Source organism: Vidua chalybeata, chromosome 3, assembly GCF_026979565.1.
Source record: "Vidua chalybeata isolate OUT-0048 chromosome 3, bVidCha1 merged haplotype, whole genome shotgun sequence".
In the NCBI taxonomy this organism is placed as follows: Eukaryota; Metazoa; Chordata; class Aves; order Passeriformes; family Viduidae; genus Vidua; species Vidua chalybeata.
The window spans coordinates 69,609,732-69,625,165 of NC_071532.1; the positions used below are offsets into that span (position 1 = coordinate 69,609,732).

Sequence of the window (15,434 nt, forward strand, 5' to 3'; positions counted from 1 at the left end):
TTATTGGAGAGACAGATGGAAAAATAACAAACTTAGATAAACCTTTGCTCCTCTGGCTTTTTGGCTTATTTCTGTGCTCTCTCTGGTGGCATTGTGGGCATCAATTTAATGTGAAGTACAACTGCCATGTAACTCCAGCTGAGATTTTTAGGCATGCTGTGCACACCTCTTTCTCCCTTTTCAGCTGCCCATCTGTATGCAGTATGAGTGGTACTGGTCTCAGTATTCTGGGGGGCAGAGCTGAGGGGGAGGCCTGTGGGATTCCCCAGGTAGGCTACAAAGCCCATTCCCTATTGCAGCTTTCCACAGTCTAGTTTCTGGGTGAATGATAAAACTCATGGAGAAATGACTAGCACTTTGGAAGTTGTAATGAATTTGTAGCTACTATTAAGTGCATGATACCTGAAAACTAGAAATGCAGGAACAGAGAAGGAGCAGCACTTAGCGGCACAAGGTTAAATTTTGCTTTGAATTTCTCCTTTTTATAAGTACTCTTAAAGAGGGTGAGGGGAAAACTCATATGTGGAAACTGCATAAAGTGCAATATCAGATGGCAATTGTATTTAAAAACATCTTAAGCAGAAGCTCTTAACAATTTAAATCTCAAAAAAAAAGGTTTTCCATTATACAATGTCCTTACAGGTTCTCATTACCTGAAGAAAAAACAATTTGCATCAAAACCCAGATTGCTTGTTTGCTAAAGCTCTAGCTTTTGTTTCTTTCAGGAAACACTGGAATTATCTTGGCTCAATGTGTGCTAAGGTTACACCTACCTCCCACTGTGATCGTGCTGCAATGCCATGAAACTTCCAACTCTATTATTTCAGTGAATTGTTTTTCAAGACAGTTGTACAAAATGTTTGCATAGGCAGGGTTTTGGGTTTTTCCTTTTTTTCTTTTATTTTTTTACCTCCAGACCTTCCTGCTCCTTGGAATTCCTGTGCTTCTGTAACAAGGGGTTTTGAGAGTTTAATTATCTGGCATAGCAATTTTTCTGTTCATAACTCTGGAGCCGTGACTTGGCACTGGGAGCAGCTGCACAAAGCCCTGCTCACAACCACAATACCTATAGTTAGGCTGGGTGTTAAGCTCCTTTGGGAACTGCTGGGGGCTCCAGAGTCAACTACCAGTTTTGCTAATATGAAGATAGCAGAAGTCTCTTAGCTATTCTCCTGCAGTGTAAGGAACTCTTGCTTACATCCTTTAGCAGCTTGACCAAACTGGTTCCTACGGTTTGATGAAATCCCAGCTTTAGAAAGGGGAAGGTAGAAAGACCCTAGAGGAATATGGCAGAAAGAGCATACAGGCATATGGCCCCCAAAAATACAGACCAGCTAGGAGTGGGAGGAGGCAGAAACCTTGTTGGGCCTGCTGTGAATCTGATAGCCCAGAAATTTAAGTATCCACCCAGGAGTTTGTTTTTTTAAGTCTCTGCAAGTGTTAATTCAACTGCTAACATACAGTTATAAATGCCAGGTAGAATGGGTGTCTGGTTGGTTGGTGCCTCCCCCACTGTGTATTTCCCCACACAGCCATTCTATACTCAGAAATCTGCCAGCAGCAGAAACTCTGAAGGACCTGTGTTAGAATAGGTCATCGCTGTGATCTTCTGAATGCTCCTTTAGAGGGTTCTGCAGACTGGAATTGGAGCCCCACTTGAAAGGCAGATAAGATAAAAGGTAGTGCAGATAAAGAGACCCTCCACCTACCTCTCCTCTAACTGCTTGGGAAACACAGAGTAGGGAACTATGCCTTGATCCAGTTTTCCCATCAGGTATCTCTTTACATCAGAGGAAGTTTTAAGCGAAAGACTGCCAAGCATAAGCAGTGATCTTCCAGTAGGTCAGAAGTCAGTCCAGAATGAATTTCCAAGGGAAAGCACAGTCCTCAGCTTATTCTCTTCTGCAACACTCCAAGGTGCTTCATGTCTCTCCAGGAATGCTCTGCACAGCTAGAATTTTATCTCAAACTCTGGCCCAAAGAGTTTGGGAAAAGTAAAAAGTACCTTTTAAAAATAAAGTACCTTTACTTTTAGAAACAGCAAGTGGTAGGTCTGGGTTTGGGATGTGCACGTCAAAGAGCAACTATTCTAAGTATATATCCAGGTACAGCAACTTGGATAACCTCACTGAGAGCTCTGGTCAGCAAGCTGCTGCAAGACACACCTGCATGATTACAGCACACCTAAATTACTGAACAAGTCATGAGTGAAAATATTTCATTAGGATTCTCAATTCATCATCACCCGCTAATAGAAAAAGCAAGTTCCCTAAAGACTGTTCTATGCAAAAAGATAGAGTGAGGCTGCAAATAGGCTGTACCTTGATTTTTAGTGTTTAAAAATATAATTCAGCTTTTTAAATGTAGGGTTTTCAGTTGTGTACCATTTTAATTGTGTGGGAAAGGTACTGAAAAAAGTTCACTTTGGCATATGGAAAATTAATCTGCAAATTTTAGAAATAAGGTTTTTCTTTTTTATATAGGTGACAACATGGTATATGACAAGATGTAATTCAGGAAGATTATTTATGTTTCCATAGGGGATTCCACCTCAGTAATTTTTCTCCCTCTATACCTTTTACATCTCTGCGTGCTGTAGACTGATTGGAAGTGAATCTGATGCAAAACATCTACGAATTTCATCCTTCGTGTTTTAACTATCAAGAAATAGCAACTGCAACATTTGAAACAGGTTAATAGTTGTTTAGTAAGTCTTCTAGTCTACAAGATGATGGTTTGGAAATTCAGTTTGAATTACTATTGTGTTGAATGACTGTCCATGAAGGAATAGATGGCATTCATACAGGGAGTCACACTAAGATCTTTTTCTTAATAAGTATTTAAGTGTTGATTATAAAGAACAGTGATGAAGGAAGAAGAAAATAACTACTCAAGTACTATTAGTACACATCTTTCCACAGAAGATAACTGGAATTCATCATTATATCATCAGATATAACCAGAGTAATATGCATGATTTGTAAACCCAGAGGTTAGCTTGACCTTCTGCACAAGTTAACTAGAAGTAGGGAACATCTTGGTTTTTAAAATGAACTAACATTTCCACATCTTGGATTTTGATAAAACAGGGATCTAAATGCAGGTGCGATTTAGCTTTCTCACAATGGCCTTAATAAGCATCACATAACAGACATGTAGCTATGGCATTAGGGATATGATTGAATGGTGAACCTTGTAGTGCTGGGTTGGACTTGATGAACTTAAAAGTCTTTTCTAATCTAAAGGATTCTATGGTTCTATGTTATTGTTTCCCTTCGTATTTAACTTTTGGTGAACAGATTCTTCATACCTTTGTTCCAACAGAGCTTATCTGGTTGTTGTCATTACAGAATTCTACACTCCAGAAGGAAACCAAGCCGTTTGGCAACCATGAAGTTTTCACACAACAGTTCAGGTTAGTTCTTTAATTGGTCAGATACCTTACACATCCTCTAGGGATTAAAAAATCAGCTTCGCAGGCATAACACACACAATTTCAACTTGGTGTTTTTAGTATCAGTAAGAAATGGCTTTTAATAACATGGTAATGTTTACTTAATGATTCACTTTGGCTTAATTACACTGTAACAAGCTGTCGTGATTCCATCATGCATTACTGCATAACGTCTTCTTAGAACAGATTACTACTTCTGCAAAAGACAATTAACTGCAGAAATTCATTTCTTGACCATCCCCACAGCTTTCTTGCTCTAGCTGACTAGCAAGTCCCAGGCTATGAAAAAGAAGCAGATTTCTGATGCTGAAAGACACCACTGTCATGCCTCTTTACTTCTTCTAGTTGAATCATTGGGAATTGTACTTGTTTTTCAAACCATTTGGCTACAGTGAGAAGCTGCTTCTCCTGGAATGAACGTCCAATGAACTGAAGCCCAACTGGCAAGCCTCTCTTTGAAAGAGCTGTAGGAACATTTATGGCTGGCAGTCCTGAAAAAAAAAATACACATGCAAAGATTTACTATTAAACCTTAGAGTAATTTTTGCATCAATTTCAAGAGAACCAGAAAAAAAATTATGTAGAGAAAAAAAACTAGCTAAAATAATTTGATTCAATGAAGTGAATGCTAGATGACCGTAAGAAATTAATTAGAGAGATTTAAGAGGTCAGCATCCTCTGAAAAAGATAATCAGCTCTCCTTAGAAAGAGATTTCTTTTTCTGGAACAGATTCATCTTACCTGCAGCCCACAATCAGCTCCAAGGTGCCTTACTCTAAAATCTAGTCTTATATTTTCAAGCATTTAATAAACTGCCCTTAGACTCAGTTACCACTCTAAGACTCATGACATGGGGGTGAAATACCTTGATTCTAAAGAGAAGGTTAGATACCTAAAGGAACTGGACATGTAAAATGACTAGGCAGGGGAAAACAGTTGAGCTCCTGTCCCTGCTCACCAGCCATGTTTGCAGCCTGTGTCAGGATGTCATCTTGAGTGCTGCGGGTCCTGTTGTCTTCTTGGATGAATTCTGTGTATGGTGCTGCATCACTCAGAGTGGTGGGAGTGAGTAAAATATCAACACCGCTCCTGAAAACCTTCACAAAGTCGTTGGCAATGAGACGTCTCACTTTCTGTGCCTTGACAAAGTACTTCTCATAGTTCCTAGAGAGGAATAGGGACATAAAGACCTGACTCTTCAATTCCCTAAATAAAGAACTTTATTTCTTCGTTACCGTGGAAAAGACAAGCCCAGTAATATTACTACTCAAACTGGAGCTGTCTGCAAGCTTGCTGAGGGAGGACTTGTTCTCCTTGTCCATGCTGTCTCTAAAGATGTTAAACAGAACTTCCTGAACAATCACCTAGTCATTTTAAAACTTTGAAAAGCAAGATAAAAATAAGCTGTAAAAGGCAACATTTGCAGGAGACACAGATGGGTTTTCTCTACTACTTATTCTAAGAATGCTTTCTGAATCCTGTACTCTGTTCTTCAAAAGTAATTTACTGTGGAACAGGAACACAGCTCTCCTGTTCCATCTTGGTGGAAGCTAATTGTGTATTCCTTCACCAAAGAGTTAACTACATGAATTTTAAAGCAGCCTTAGGAAAGCTGATCTGGACAGTTGTAAGCAGAGGGAGCACACTTGGCAGGAATATCGGCATTCCATAAAAGCAGGTTGTAACAGACTGACTGACAACATTCCTGTCTCTGAGAGCAATCAGAAGTCACATCTGATGAATACTCTTGCTGACAGAGCTCTTTCAAAGCAACAGCACTACAGAGACTGATTACATGTCTAATATGTTTATTAGTATCTGAATAAATTCAGACAAAGAGAAACAGCACTTTTACTAACATAAATTAGGACTGCTGGATAAGGATTGAAAACTAAAAACATAAAATTAATCCATGCGCTAGCTTCTCTACGTGAGCTGAATAAAACCCTGACTTCTGTAAGGACTTCAGTTCAATACTTCTGCCAATGCTTCTCTTTCCCTGTACACTGAGACAGAGAGCTGCAGTTAATTTAATTGCTGTGTCTCTGGCTCGCTCTAGAAGACCTCACTACAATGTACCAGCAGTTTTTCTATGCAGTTTTAATGAGATTAACAGCTACAGAACTTCTAACAATAAAGGACAGTAAAGACTTCAGTATGATTTCAATGTCATACCATAGGGTAGATTTCTGCCTAATTTAACTAATGGATGTCAATAACGCTCTGGTAGGGGGAAAAAAATATCACTAAATTATTCTACTTATTTAATTTAGGACGCTCACCAGTAAGACTCAGGGCAAACATTTTTGTTCATTATTAACAATCCATTGGGTATTATAGAGCTAAAGCAATAATAAAAATACAAACAGCTACTAGTGGAAGGGCAATTTCTTTTTCATGCCATGGTGAACAATTAATCACCATTTGCTCAATAATTCGTTAACTAGAAAAGCTGAATTTCAAGAAGTTCTGCTTACTGTTTCAACAAGAAGTAGTTTCCTGATAGAATCCTTCCTCTTACGACATCATTGAAGCCTTCTCGCCGTGTTGCAGCATACATACTTTCAGTGGAATCCTTCATGTCAGAACGATGTCCTGAAAAGAAAAGGCATTTTGGGTATTAATTCTTCTTGTAATCCTTAAGATTCAATAACATCATTGTAGTACAATGGGTCACTGTTTGCTGCAATCTGACATGCTGCTATTCTAGAAAAACAACAAAACAATTCCTGTTTTATTATGAAAATACTAAACTAGATTTTGAGCCCAGACACTGATATGCCTAGTAGTGAAATATATTATGTATTTATTTACACATCTTTATCTGCACAAGGTTTTTTACTATATTCCATCTTGGAGAAATAATATCAAGCATCCAACCATGAAAACAAAATCTATGAAAACTAACATTTTTACATGGCATCCAGCAATGTTTCTACTGTCTGCGAAAAAAGCTTTTTCAAAGGCCTTACCATATTCCAATCCATCAAACCTGGCCATATTTGATGCCACTTCTGCTGTGCACAGCACATGATAGCAGACAATTGAGTAACGAGTGTGTGGTAGGCTCACTTCAACCACTTTAGCACCTGCATTCTTAAACAGGTCAGCAGCCTTTGACCAGAGAGCCAGAATTTCACTAGACAGCCCTGGTGCATGATATTCCTTAGAGGAAAAACAAGAAAAGGAGTTATTTTACACACTGGTTTACTTCTAATAGCAACCAAAACACAAATACTCCTTACTAAAAATACACTGAAACCATTATCTCACCACTATATGATTTAAAGTACTAATTAAAGCTTTTTGCATCTACTAAACCCTATACAATCAAGGAGTATTAAATTAACAGGATTCAGTCTTCTTAAGAGTATTGTCTTCATCTGAGTAGGATCAACATATGTATCACAGATCATGGAATTTCAGCAGTTTTTTCTGAAGGAGTAATTGCCCAATTATTCCCTTATTTATCCATCGAGACTACACTGTACTGCTCTGCAGTCATAGGTAGAAATTCTTCAGGTCTAAATCCTAAAACCAGGGCTGTTAGCCACTGCTGTTAATGCTAACAATGTTATCAGTGGCAATGGCACACAAATAAAACCACCCACCAAAGAAGAACTACAATCAAGGGGTTGGGAGAAGACTTAGATTAGCTACATTACTATTTCACAGACAAATTATAGATATTCTATTAAAATTCCCTATTTTTGAAGATACTTGCTTTAGTTGTAACCCTTAGTATCAGAGTCATAATACTGTCTGATTTCTGAGTAGCTATGACCCATGTTTAACGTATGCATGTATCTGTTTAGAGTAACCTGTTGCAGTAGAAAAAACTGTCCAAAGAATAGGAAAAATTAACCAACATCACAATTTTAGATTTATCACGATTTAAACAGTATGCAGCTGATCAATTTTCTAGGCATGTAATTTTTTTCATTTCACAGACTGTGAATAATTGGTAGGTGGACATCTCTGCTTACCAAATTAAAACTTTTGGTATGCCTATTCTAGCTTAGGTTCCAATACTGAGAATCCAATTTATAAATGTTACTCACATTGTCTTTGTGATAGCAGAGCCTTTATTAAATTAAAAATAGGCTGAAGTCCCAAACTTTGTTCCTAAATTTCAAGTACTCTTATAGTTACAAACATGATTGAATTGCATACATCAGGTGCCAAAGTACAGATGTCTTTCAGTTCTTATTAGGACTCTGCAAATCACAGCTCCTTGTGCCATTTAATTGCCTTTAAAATTCTGCTCTATATTAATACAATGGCATTTAGGCAAGGATCTCAAAGCTCCACACAAACCAGTACCAAGCTCCCTGTGTGGGAAGGCACCAAGAGCAACTTTTTGGAGGCTACAGAGTAGACTAAGGAAAGAGCAACAGAGAGAACCAAGTTCTGAAGTTCCCAAGAACTGAAGTACCCCATTTCCCCTGAATCTCCTGAAGTGCTTCCCACCACAATGACAACATGTTTTAGATGCTTACTCCAAATTGCCTGGACAGGCAACAGAGCAAACACATACTGTTCTTTTCCATAAGCTGCTTTTACTGTCTTCACTGTTTCAAATCATGGGAGACTGAGAGGTGGTAGGCAAGACACAAGTATTTTTTTGTTATGTGTCTTTTATTTGTTCATAACTGTTAACAGGATTTAAACGTTACCTTTGGAATTCCAATTGAAAGCTTGCTGACATCAGTCAAATTAGGTAGTTCAAATGGCTCAAAGTCATCCTGAATTGTGGTGGAGTCCTTAGGATCATGTCCAGCAAGTGAACCTGAAATAAGGCATGACACGTGAAGACCAGGAAAACGTACATTAGTTAGTCAGAATTCAGTTTGTTTTGAGGAAATGTTGTAAACAAAGATGTATGACATAGTAATACCTAACAAAACTGCTGCATCATCCACACATCTGGTAAGGATTCCTGGCACATCCATGGAGTTCACTAGAGGAATGAGACCATGGCGAGAGATCAGTCCATATGTTGGCTTTAAACCTACAACACCACAGTGAGCAGCAGGGTTTCGGGTAGATCCTCCTGTGTCTGACCCTAAGGCTCTATGGTTTCAAAAGGATCATCATTAGTAAGATAATTCAGAAAATTTCCAAATCATAAGAATGTGTGGCTTTGAGATGCATCAATTTAAAACTCTGAATTCTTCCAGATCAGAAGTCATAATCACACAGCCTAAATTCCAGTCTGCTCTCTATGTCTATTTTTCATTTGTTCTTTGATTTTTCTTAGGTCTCTGTGAGAGTCCAGTTCTCTTCACAAGGCAGAGGCAGATAGGTAGAATTCAAACCATCTGAAAATGGCCCCAAATATCTTCTTTTGCCTTCTCTGTTCCAATACTGATACACCTTATGTGATTTAGGGAACAACTTTCAACACTGATATCTTATTTATTGTGTAGCCAATGCACCATGAGTCAGCATTTTCCAGGTTAAAAATGAAGAGTGACACTTCTTGCCCCTAACAAGAGGGCATACTTTGGAAAGATGTTTTTCCTGTTTCCCAATCTAAAAAAAATTGATCAAAACTCCCAGTTTACAGTAGCTTAGGTACAATTAAAACACAATTTTTATTATTATTACTATTATTATTATTACTATTATTATTATTATGTTGAATTCCTCTTTTTATATCCACAATGAAACCTTGCTCTTTCTAAATTGAGATTTTTAGTTAGGAAATTGTATTGAAATGAAACATGCTGTTCTCTTGTTTTTAATAAATTTAACTCAAGCATCATTAAAAAGGTAAAGGAGTTTTCATTCAATGAAACCAATTTAAACTCCAGAAACAGGTATAATTTTTATTGAAGTGAGTATATGACTTTTCCCATAGCCATTTGTTTTTGAGATAACTGAACCAATTCAACTGACTTTCCTGAAGTAGAATTTTTTTCCAGAGCCTTTGTGTTGATGTAAAACATCCTCAATTTTATAGCAGTTTTGGACATCCAAATCTCAAACTGAAAATGTATAGACTGGCAGCATTCCTGGTGCTTGAAAGACACTAATAGGATGGATATACAATAGGTTATATACAATAAAATAGCTGGACAAAAAGTCTCCCTCATCTGACAATATGCTGAGCAGTGCAAAATGGGAGCCCAGCAAAATAAGAAAAGGTGCCAGACCCTCTCAGGATCAGCCCATTTTGGCTCAGGATGAGGACAAGCAGTCATTGGGAATGGCTGCAATGAGTTCAATTTCAACAGTATTAAATGTTGAGTAGGTTACATCCCAGTAAAGGGCAAGAAGATATATATATATATATAATTTAAAAAAAAGTAATTTAAGAAGTTGCAATCAACATTTGCAAGAATATTTTAACAACAAAATTGATGCTTGTAATGTAGTCTATGGGCAAACAAGGATAAAGTAACTAAAGAGCATTTTAAAACACAAGAGTGCAATTGAAATAATCTTCTATATAACATGCTCCAACATGCAGCTCTAAAAATTGCATAAAATGCAAGGTGTAAAGGTTTGTGACCAGTTTTAACAGTCAGATGGGGAAGATAGTATAGACAACTGACTTGCTAAACAGTGTGTTGATACACCATGCAGTTAGTAATTAGTATTTAAAAAAAAGTCCAGCTTGTTTAAATTTCTTTAGGAAAAAAATTCAAAACAACCATAAACACACACTTGCCTAAAAAACACCCCAACCCTAAAACTATCTTCTAACTTAAAAACAGGGATGTCTCCAAGTATCTATGTAGTAAGTACTCTGTACTCTTTTGTTAAATTAGAGATTTGAAAGCTTTTAGGTCCCAAATCTCACGTACTATTACATAACTATGCTACAAAGGAGCAGAGGGAAGATTACTATACTGTTAGAAATGAAGGGATCTCTTAATTTCCTGAATTACATTTTCAGTGTGTATTTGTGTAATGCAATTAATGAGGAAGAGGATGCGTCACAAACCCCATAAGACTTTTTAAGAGATTATGTGGGAATAAGAATAAAACTGTCACTCCCTTATTGCCATCATAATTTGATTTCACGCAGTGCAAAATGGTCATACCACTGAATAATGCCTGAAATAAGTAAATCTAAATTTGCCTGCATGGATTAATTCTGGCTTCATGATACGCCATGAGTAACCTGGGGATGCTGAAATAAATTTTTGAATGCAAGTGTCAATAAGCCTCCTATTTCATACTAGCTTATGAGAAAATGATAAAATTAAAACATTCCAACATATTTTTAGACATTTAGGGAAAGACAATTTTAAAAGCCTCTTACGCAAAACAAGTGAAAGACGACACAGCAGCCGCGCTGCCTCCTGAGCTCCCTCCTGTTATTACCCAGTTAGACTCTTCAGAATGGGATTTTGGGACAGACTTTTCCTTGTACTGTTTTGAATAACTCCAGGGATTTCTGACTGGTCCAAATACTCCATCCGTACTCCCAGAACTAAGATAGTCAGACAGGACAAATACAGACAGAAGTGACAAAAGACACACAATTTTATTTTTTTAATCCAATTCCTCATCATCCTTGCAAATTCAATTTCAACACAAGAAGACTGGTGTATGTAAATCCTTAAGCAGTCAACTTCTACAACATTACATACAATTGTGAAATTCACAGTGTTCATCAGTTTCTGACACAGAACCTGAACTCGTACCCCTCTCTAACTTCTGCTTATGTCACTGAAACAAACAGAGTCACAAAGACATAAAACTGATTTAAGCTTTGTAAAAGTACAGGAGCACATCTCTTTCAAAACCAAGGTATTCTGTTTTTCCAGCCCTGCATTTGATGCAAGATCACTGTTGTGAGGAAAAACAGGCTGCTAGAGGTGGAGAAAAAGCTCCACAATACCAGGAACACACATTTCTCTGAAATGCCACACTATTATTCACCCTGTAGCCCTCTGCAGAGGGCACAGTTCACTGGTTCAGAATGCCAGACTGGCTTTTCAGAAACTGGTTTCAGTCAGCTTGTGTTGCCAAGTGTGAGCTGACACCAGAAGCACGGGCAGGGCATACTTTCCTCCTTCCTCAGGCCCTTTACCCCATGCCCCCCTGACTGCAAGGTGCCAGTGTTACCAGCTAAATCATCAGACAGAACAGACAGCTGACAGTAGTTGAAAACCAACCTTATTGAGACATGATTACTTTAGAGCTTGGATCCACTCCCTGATCAAGAGATCATGCAAACACATAGACCAGAATGAGAAACTAGTATTGGGATAAGCTCTTTAGGAGAATCCTGTGCTTTATTGAACTTAGACCAGTTGTAATACTGCATTATCAGGTTTCTCCCAAGCTTTTTGCCTGTTCTTCCTCTGAGGAATAGCTTTTTTCACAAAAATTACTTTGTTCAAAAGTAATATTTCCACCCCATCCATGTGAATTTCCAATCAAACCTTGGACTTTGGTTTAAGTATAATAAAATCAAAATACTGCATTTACTGCTTTTCACGGATAACTACAGATTCCTTTCCAAACCTAGCAGTAATTCCCATCCCTAACAGCCTGATGCCATTCTCTGCTACAGCTTGGCTGCCTTCACTGATTTGCAGAAGAATCAATTTGTAGGGGCATTTTTCAATGTGCTCCTGAGAAAAAGTCACCAACATTAGCTTAGGCAACTTAAAAGCCTTGCTCTTGATTAGCCTGTGTACAGCAAGTCAGGGAGTACCCATATAAATTAGCCCAGTGGCTGACTGGCAGAGGCAGTGGCTGCCACTGAGGGCACAACAACAATTACCTAAGGGCAAAAAGCCATCAGTAAGGAGAGAGAAAAAGGCAGCAATTAACTGTGTTGTAACCAATTCTATTAACACACTACTGAATCTACAAGAAGGCCACTTGTCCTCAGTCTTCTGCAAAAGCTGGACCGCTTCCTGCCTCTCAAGCACATTTGAACACTATGTTCACAAAACACAGTGTCTGTATCATTTACAGAACACCATAAATGCTCAGGGAGAAGTTCATGCAGCTCTGTGTACCCTTCCAGTAAGTATTCATTATTGTCTTGCCTCACAGAAACAGGAGTTAAGGATTACAGGGAGATTGGAACAGATGGTATGTATGCTATTTTTTGTAAAATCAGCACATTAAAAATAATAAACATCACTCACCCCATTGCAAATTCATCTAGGTTTGTTTTACCTAAAAGCACAGCTCCCTGATCCAGTAACTTCTGAACTACTGTAGCATTGTAAGGAGAAATATAACCTGAAAACAATCAGAACAATTAAGAGCAACTGGTGAGATGCAAATTGTTTTTACAAGTAGCTTCTCTGAACATTTTGATGCTGTCATTACCACTCAGACCTTACATAACCTAGGATGAGAACTACGACAGTGACACGAGATCTCAAGTCGTAACCAATTCACTTTGTGAATGCTGACAAGGGCTTCTTCGCTCCCACTTTCATCAGGAACAAGGACATCACTCCTAATATGCATTCCAATCAATCACAACAGGTCTGAGGAATGTGCTTTAAGGAAAGGCATCTCAGAAAATATAACAACTTTTACAACAGTGAAGTCATATTTTGTTTCCTCTGCTATTAAAAAAAACCACAATCAAATTAGAGGTCTGCTAATTTACTTCTGCTATCTTCCACAAGGATTAATATAAAGTTTTACTTTGTGCAGAATAAAACAGATATAAGAAATGTTTCCTACTTTTGTTTTTACTATAAAAAAATTGTAATGCCTTGAAAACATTCATGAACTGTTAATAAAAACAATGAGTTTAGGAAATTAAAAAAAAATTCCTTAAAAGCATTATAGAACGTGATTGTACTTTGGGATTGCTAATGTCTACTTTTCCTACAGCCATACCAAAAAACTATTTAAGTTATCAATTATAAACAGAACAACAACAACAAAATGGGACTGTCTCTGGATTTCACTAGGCAGAACAGAACTGACTGGTCTCCTCTAGACCTAAAAGCAATGTGAAGGAAAATGTGAGTTTTGGAACCATTTTATTGTAGTATACATGTTTTTATTATAAATGTTGTTAAATGCATAAAAATATAAAGAAATAACATGCTTAGGAGAAGAAAAAGATCCATCTGTAATACCAGATGAACTTGGCTAGAGAAATTGGATAAATGTATTTCCTCAAATGACACCAGCTCATTTTTTGAAAATACTTGGATTTCTGCAAGACTCCAGTCCATAAAGCCTCTAAAGAGCAAAAGATCTGATTTTACTTTAAAAGCTTTGCTGTACCTTTTAGCATATTTGATGCACATGTTGTCTCAATGCCAGCTGTATTAAAGTTGTCTTTTACAGCAACAGGAATTCCATCTAGAATACCCAGTGGCTGACCTGCATTAGAAATGATTGTAAAACAACAGAGATTAAAGCAAAATGTCCTCTATATATATAATGTTCTCATCAATTGCTGTTTATTTTACATGTCACTTTGGGTGGTTTTTGGAAGCAAGATTGCTTTCCACTTGGCATTTGATGGTTGTCTGTTCCATTTTCAAGAACCATCTTCCATTCCAACTCAAGCATGGAGCACTGTGCCCAAACCAGACCTCATGTCTAAGCCCTCCAGCTGCTTTCATCCAGGCTGGCTATCCCAAAGGAGTGCATTCCAATGGGACCACACAGTCCTTATTTCAGCCATAGGTGCTACTAAATCCACTCCCATCACTAAGCTGGGAGCTATAAAAGCTGCCTACCTGACATACACAGTGGATTAATTACTGAAGCAGACAAAATCCTTCCCAAGTAATTGATTATCCACCATCAAAAAAAAACCCCAACCCGAAAATGAAACGGCCTACATCAGGAAGCAAAACGACCTGGCTGACAATTTTATTGAGCTGCCAGAGGACAGCAAGTGTCACCCAGGAAGGAAAACGTGTACTCTATTGGATGAAAATTTACCTTTCCTGCCTTTCTTGAAACACAAAGGAAAATGAGGATAGCATCTTCTAAATGCTGCAGATAACAGCACTGAAAGCTGTTCTGGTCTCCAATTACTAACTACAATTAATAAAGCTGCTTTATTTTAATTTGCTTTCTTAATTAAAAACTTGATAGGTTGTGCCAGCTGTTTGCCTATCCCAGTCTGGAGGCCTGTGAATGACCCCTGCATTTGCCTATTCATGGCACCTGTTGGCTACATCTTCTAAATGAACTGCTGAGGGAAAGAAGCAGCAGACACCAAGTAGCAGTGCTGTCCAAGAGGCACAGAGCCTACTTAACCTGCAGTGCCTTATTTGATCCAGGTTTTCCAACTGTTTTTTGTCCTAAATACTCTCCTGAGTACCAAGTGTACATCCACGAGCACCCACGGAAACCTCAAGCGTGAGCCTCATCCCCCAGCAGTCAAACAAGCCAAGACACCCCCTTTAAAAAGCAAAGGCGCTTTGTCTAACACAGACAGCTCCTCCACAGCAGCTTTTTAAGGACTGACATTACTTACAAACCAACATACCTCTTTTATATCTTTCCTCTGATTCTTCAGCCTGCTTCATAGCAGTCTCTTCCGCTACGGTAATGTATGCATTCAGAAACTTGGTGCTTTTGATGAGGGCCAGGCATCGCTGGCAGAGCTCCGTGGGAGCGACTCGTCCTTCCTTCAGCGCCGCCGACACCTGAGAGCGCAGCCCGTCGTTCAGAGCAGCCGGGTGACAGAGGCCGCACCGGGGCCGAATGGGAAGAAAGCGCCATCCCCGCTGAGGGAAGGAGCCCACGGGAAGCGCTCTCCCGGGCCGCCCCGGGGAAGGGGGACGCGAGGGGACCCAGGTCACCTTGCGAACCCGCCCCCCTCCTCGGCAGCCCTATCCCGCTCTTTGGCATCCTCAGCAGATGGACGAACCCCACTCACCTGTCGCAGAGAGGCGCGCAGCATGGCTCTCCGTGCCCGTCGCCGCCTCCTCACGCCCGCCGAGCGACCCTTACCTTTCCGTCGGCGCGGCAGCCGCGCGCCGCCATCTTGCCGCAACACCCCGCGGCACCATTGGCA

The 15,434-nt window shown here is 39.0% G+C and overlaps 1 protein-coding gene across 2 annotated transcripts; it reads right to left on the reverse strand.

Moving 5' to 3' along the window:
* Positions 1–3,410: 3,410 nt before the first annotated feature.
* QRSL1 (glutaminyl-tRNA amidotransferase subunit QRSL1) lies at positions 3,411–15,401 on the reverse strand. Of its 2 annotated transcripts, none has more exons than XM_053938826.1 (11): positions 15,297–15,401; positions 14,904–15,063; positions 13,682–13,780; positions 12,574–12,670; positions 10,728–10,898; positions 8,352–8,527; positions 8,131–8,243; positions 6,427–6,619; positions 5,932–6,049; positions 4,413–4,618; positions 3,411–3,945 (listed from the first exon to the last, which is right to left on the reverse strand). In XM_053938826.1, the coding sequence occupies exons 1-11, from the start codon at positions 15,318–15,320 to the stop codon at positions 3,734–3,736; spliced, it is 1,569 nt and encodes a 522-aa protein (XP_053794801.1). In that variant the 5' UTR covers positions 15,321–15,401; the 3' UTR covers positions 3,411–3,733. The 2 variants fall into 2 exon arrangements, with proteins under 2 accessions (XP_053794801.1, XP_053794800.1); XM_053938825.1 differs by having other exon boundaries at positions 4,347–4,618.
* Between the last annotated feature and the right edge of the window lie 33 nt (positions 15,402–15,434).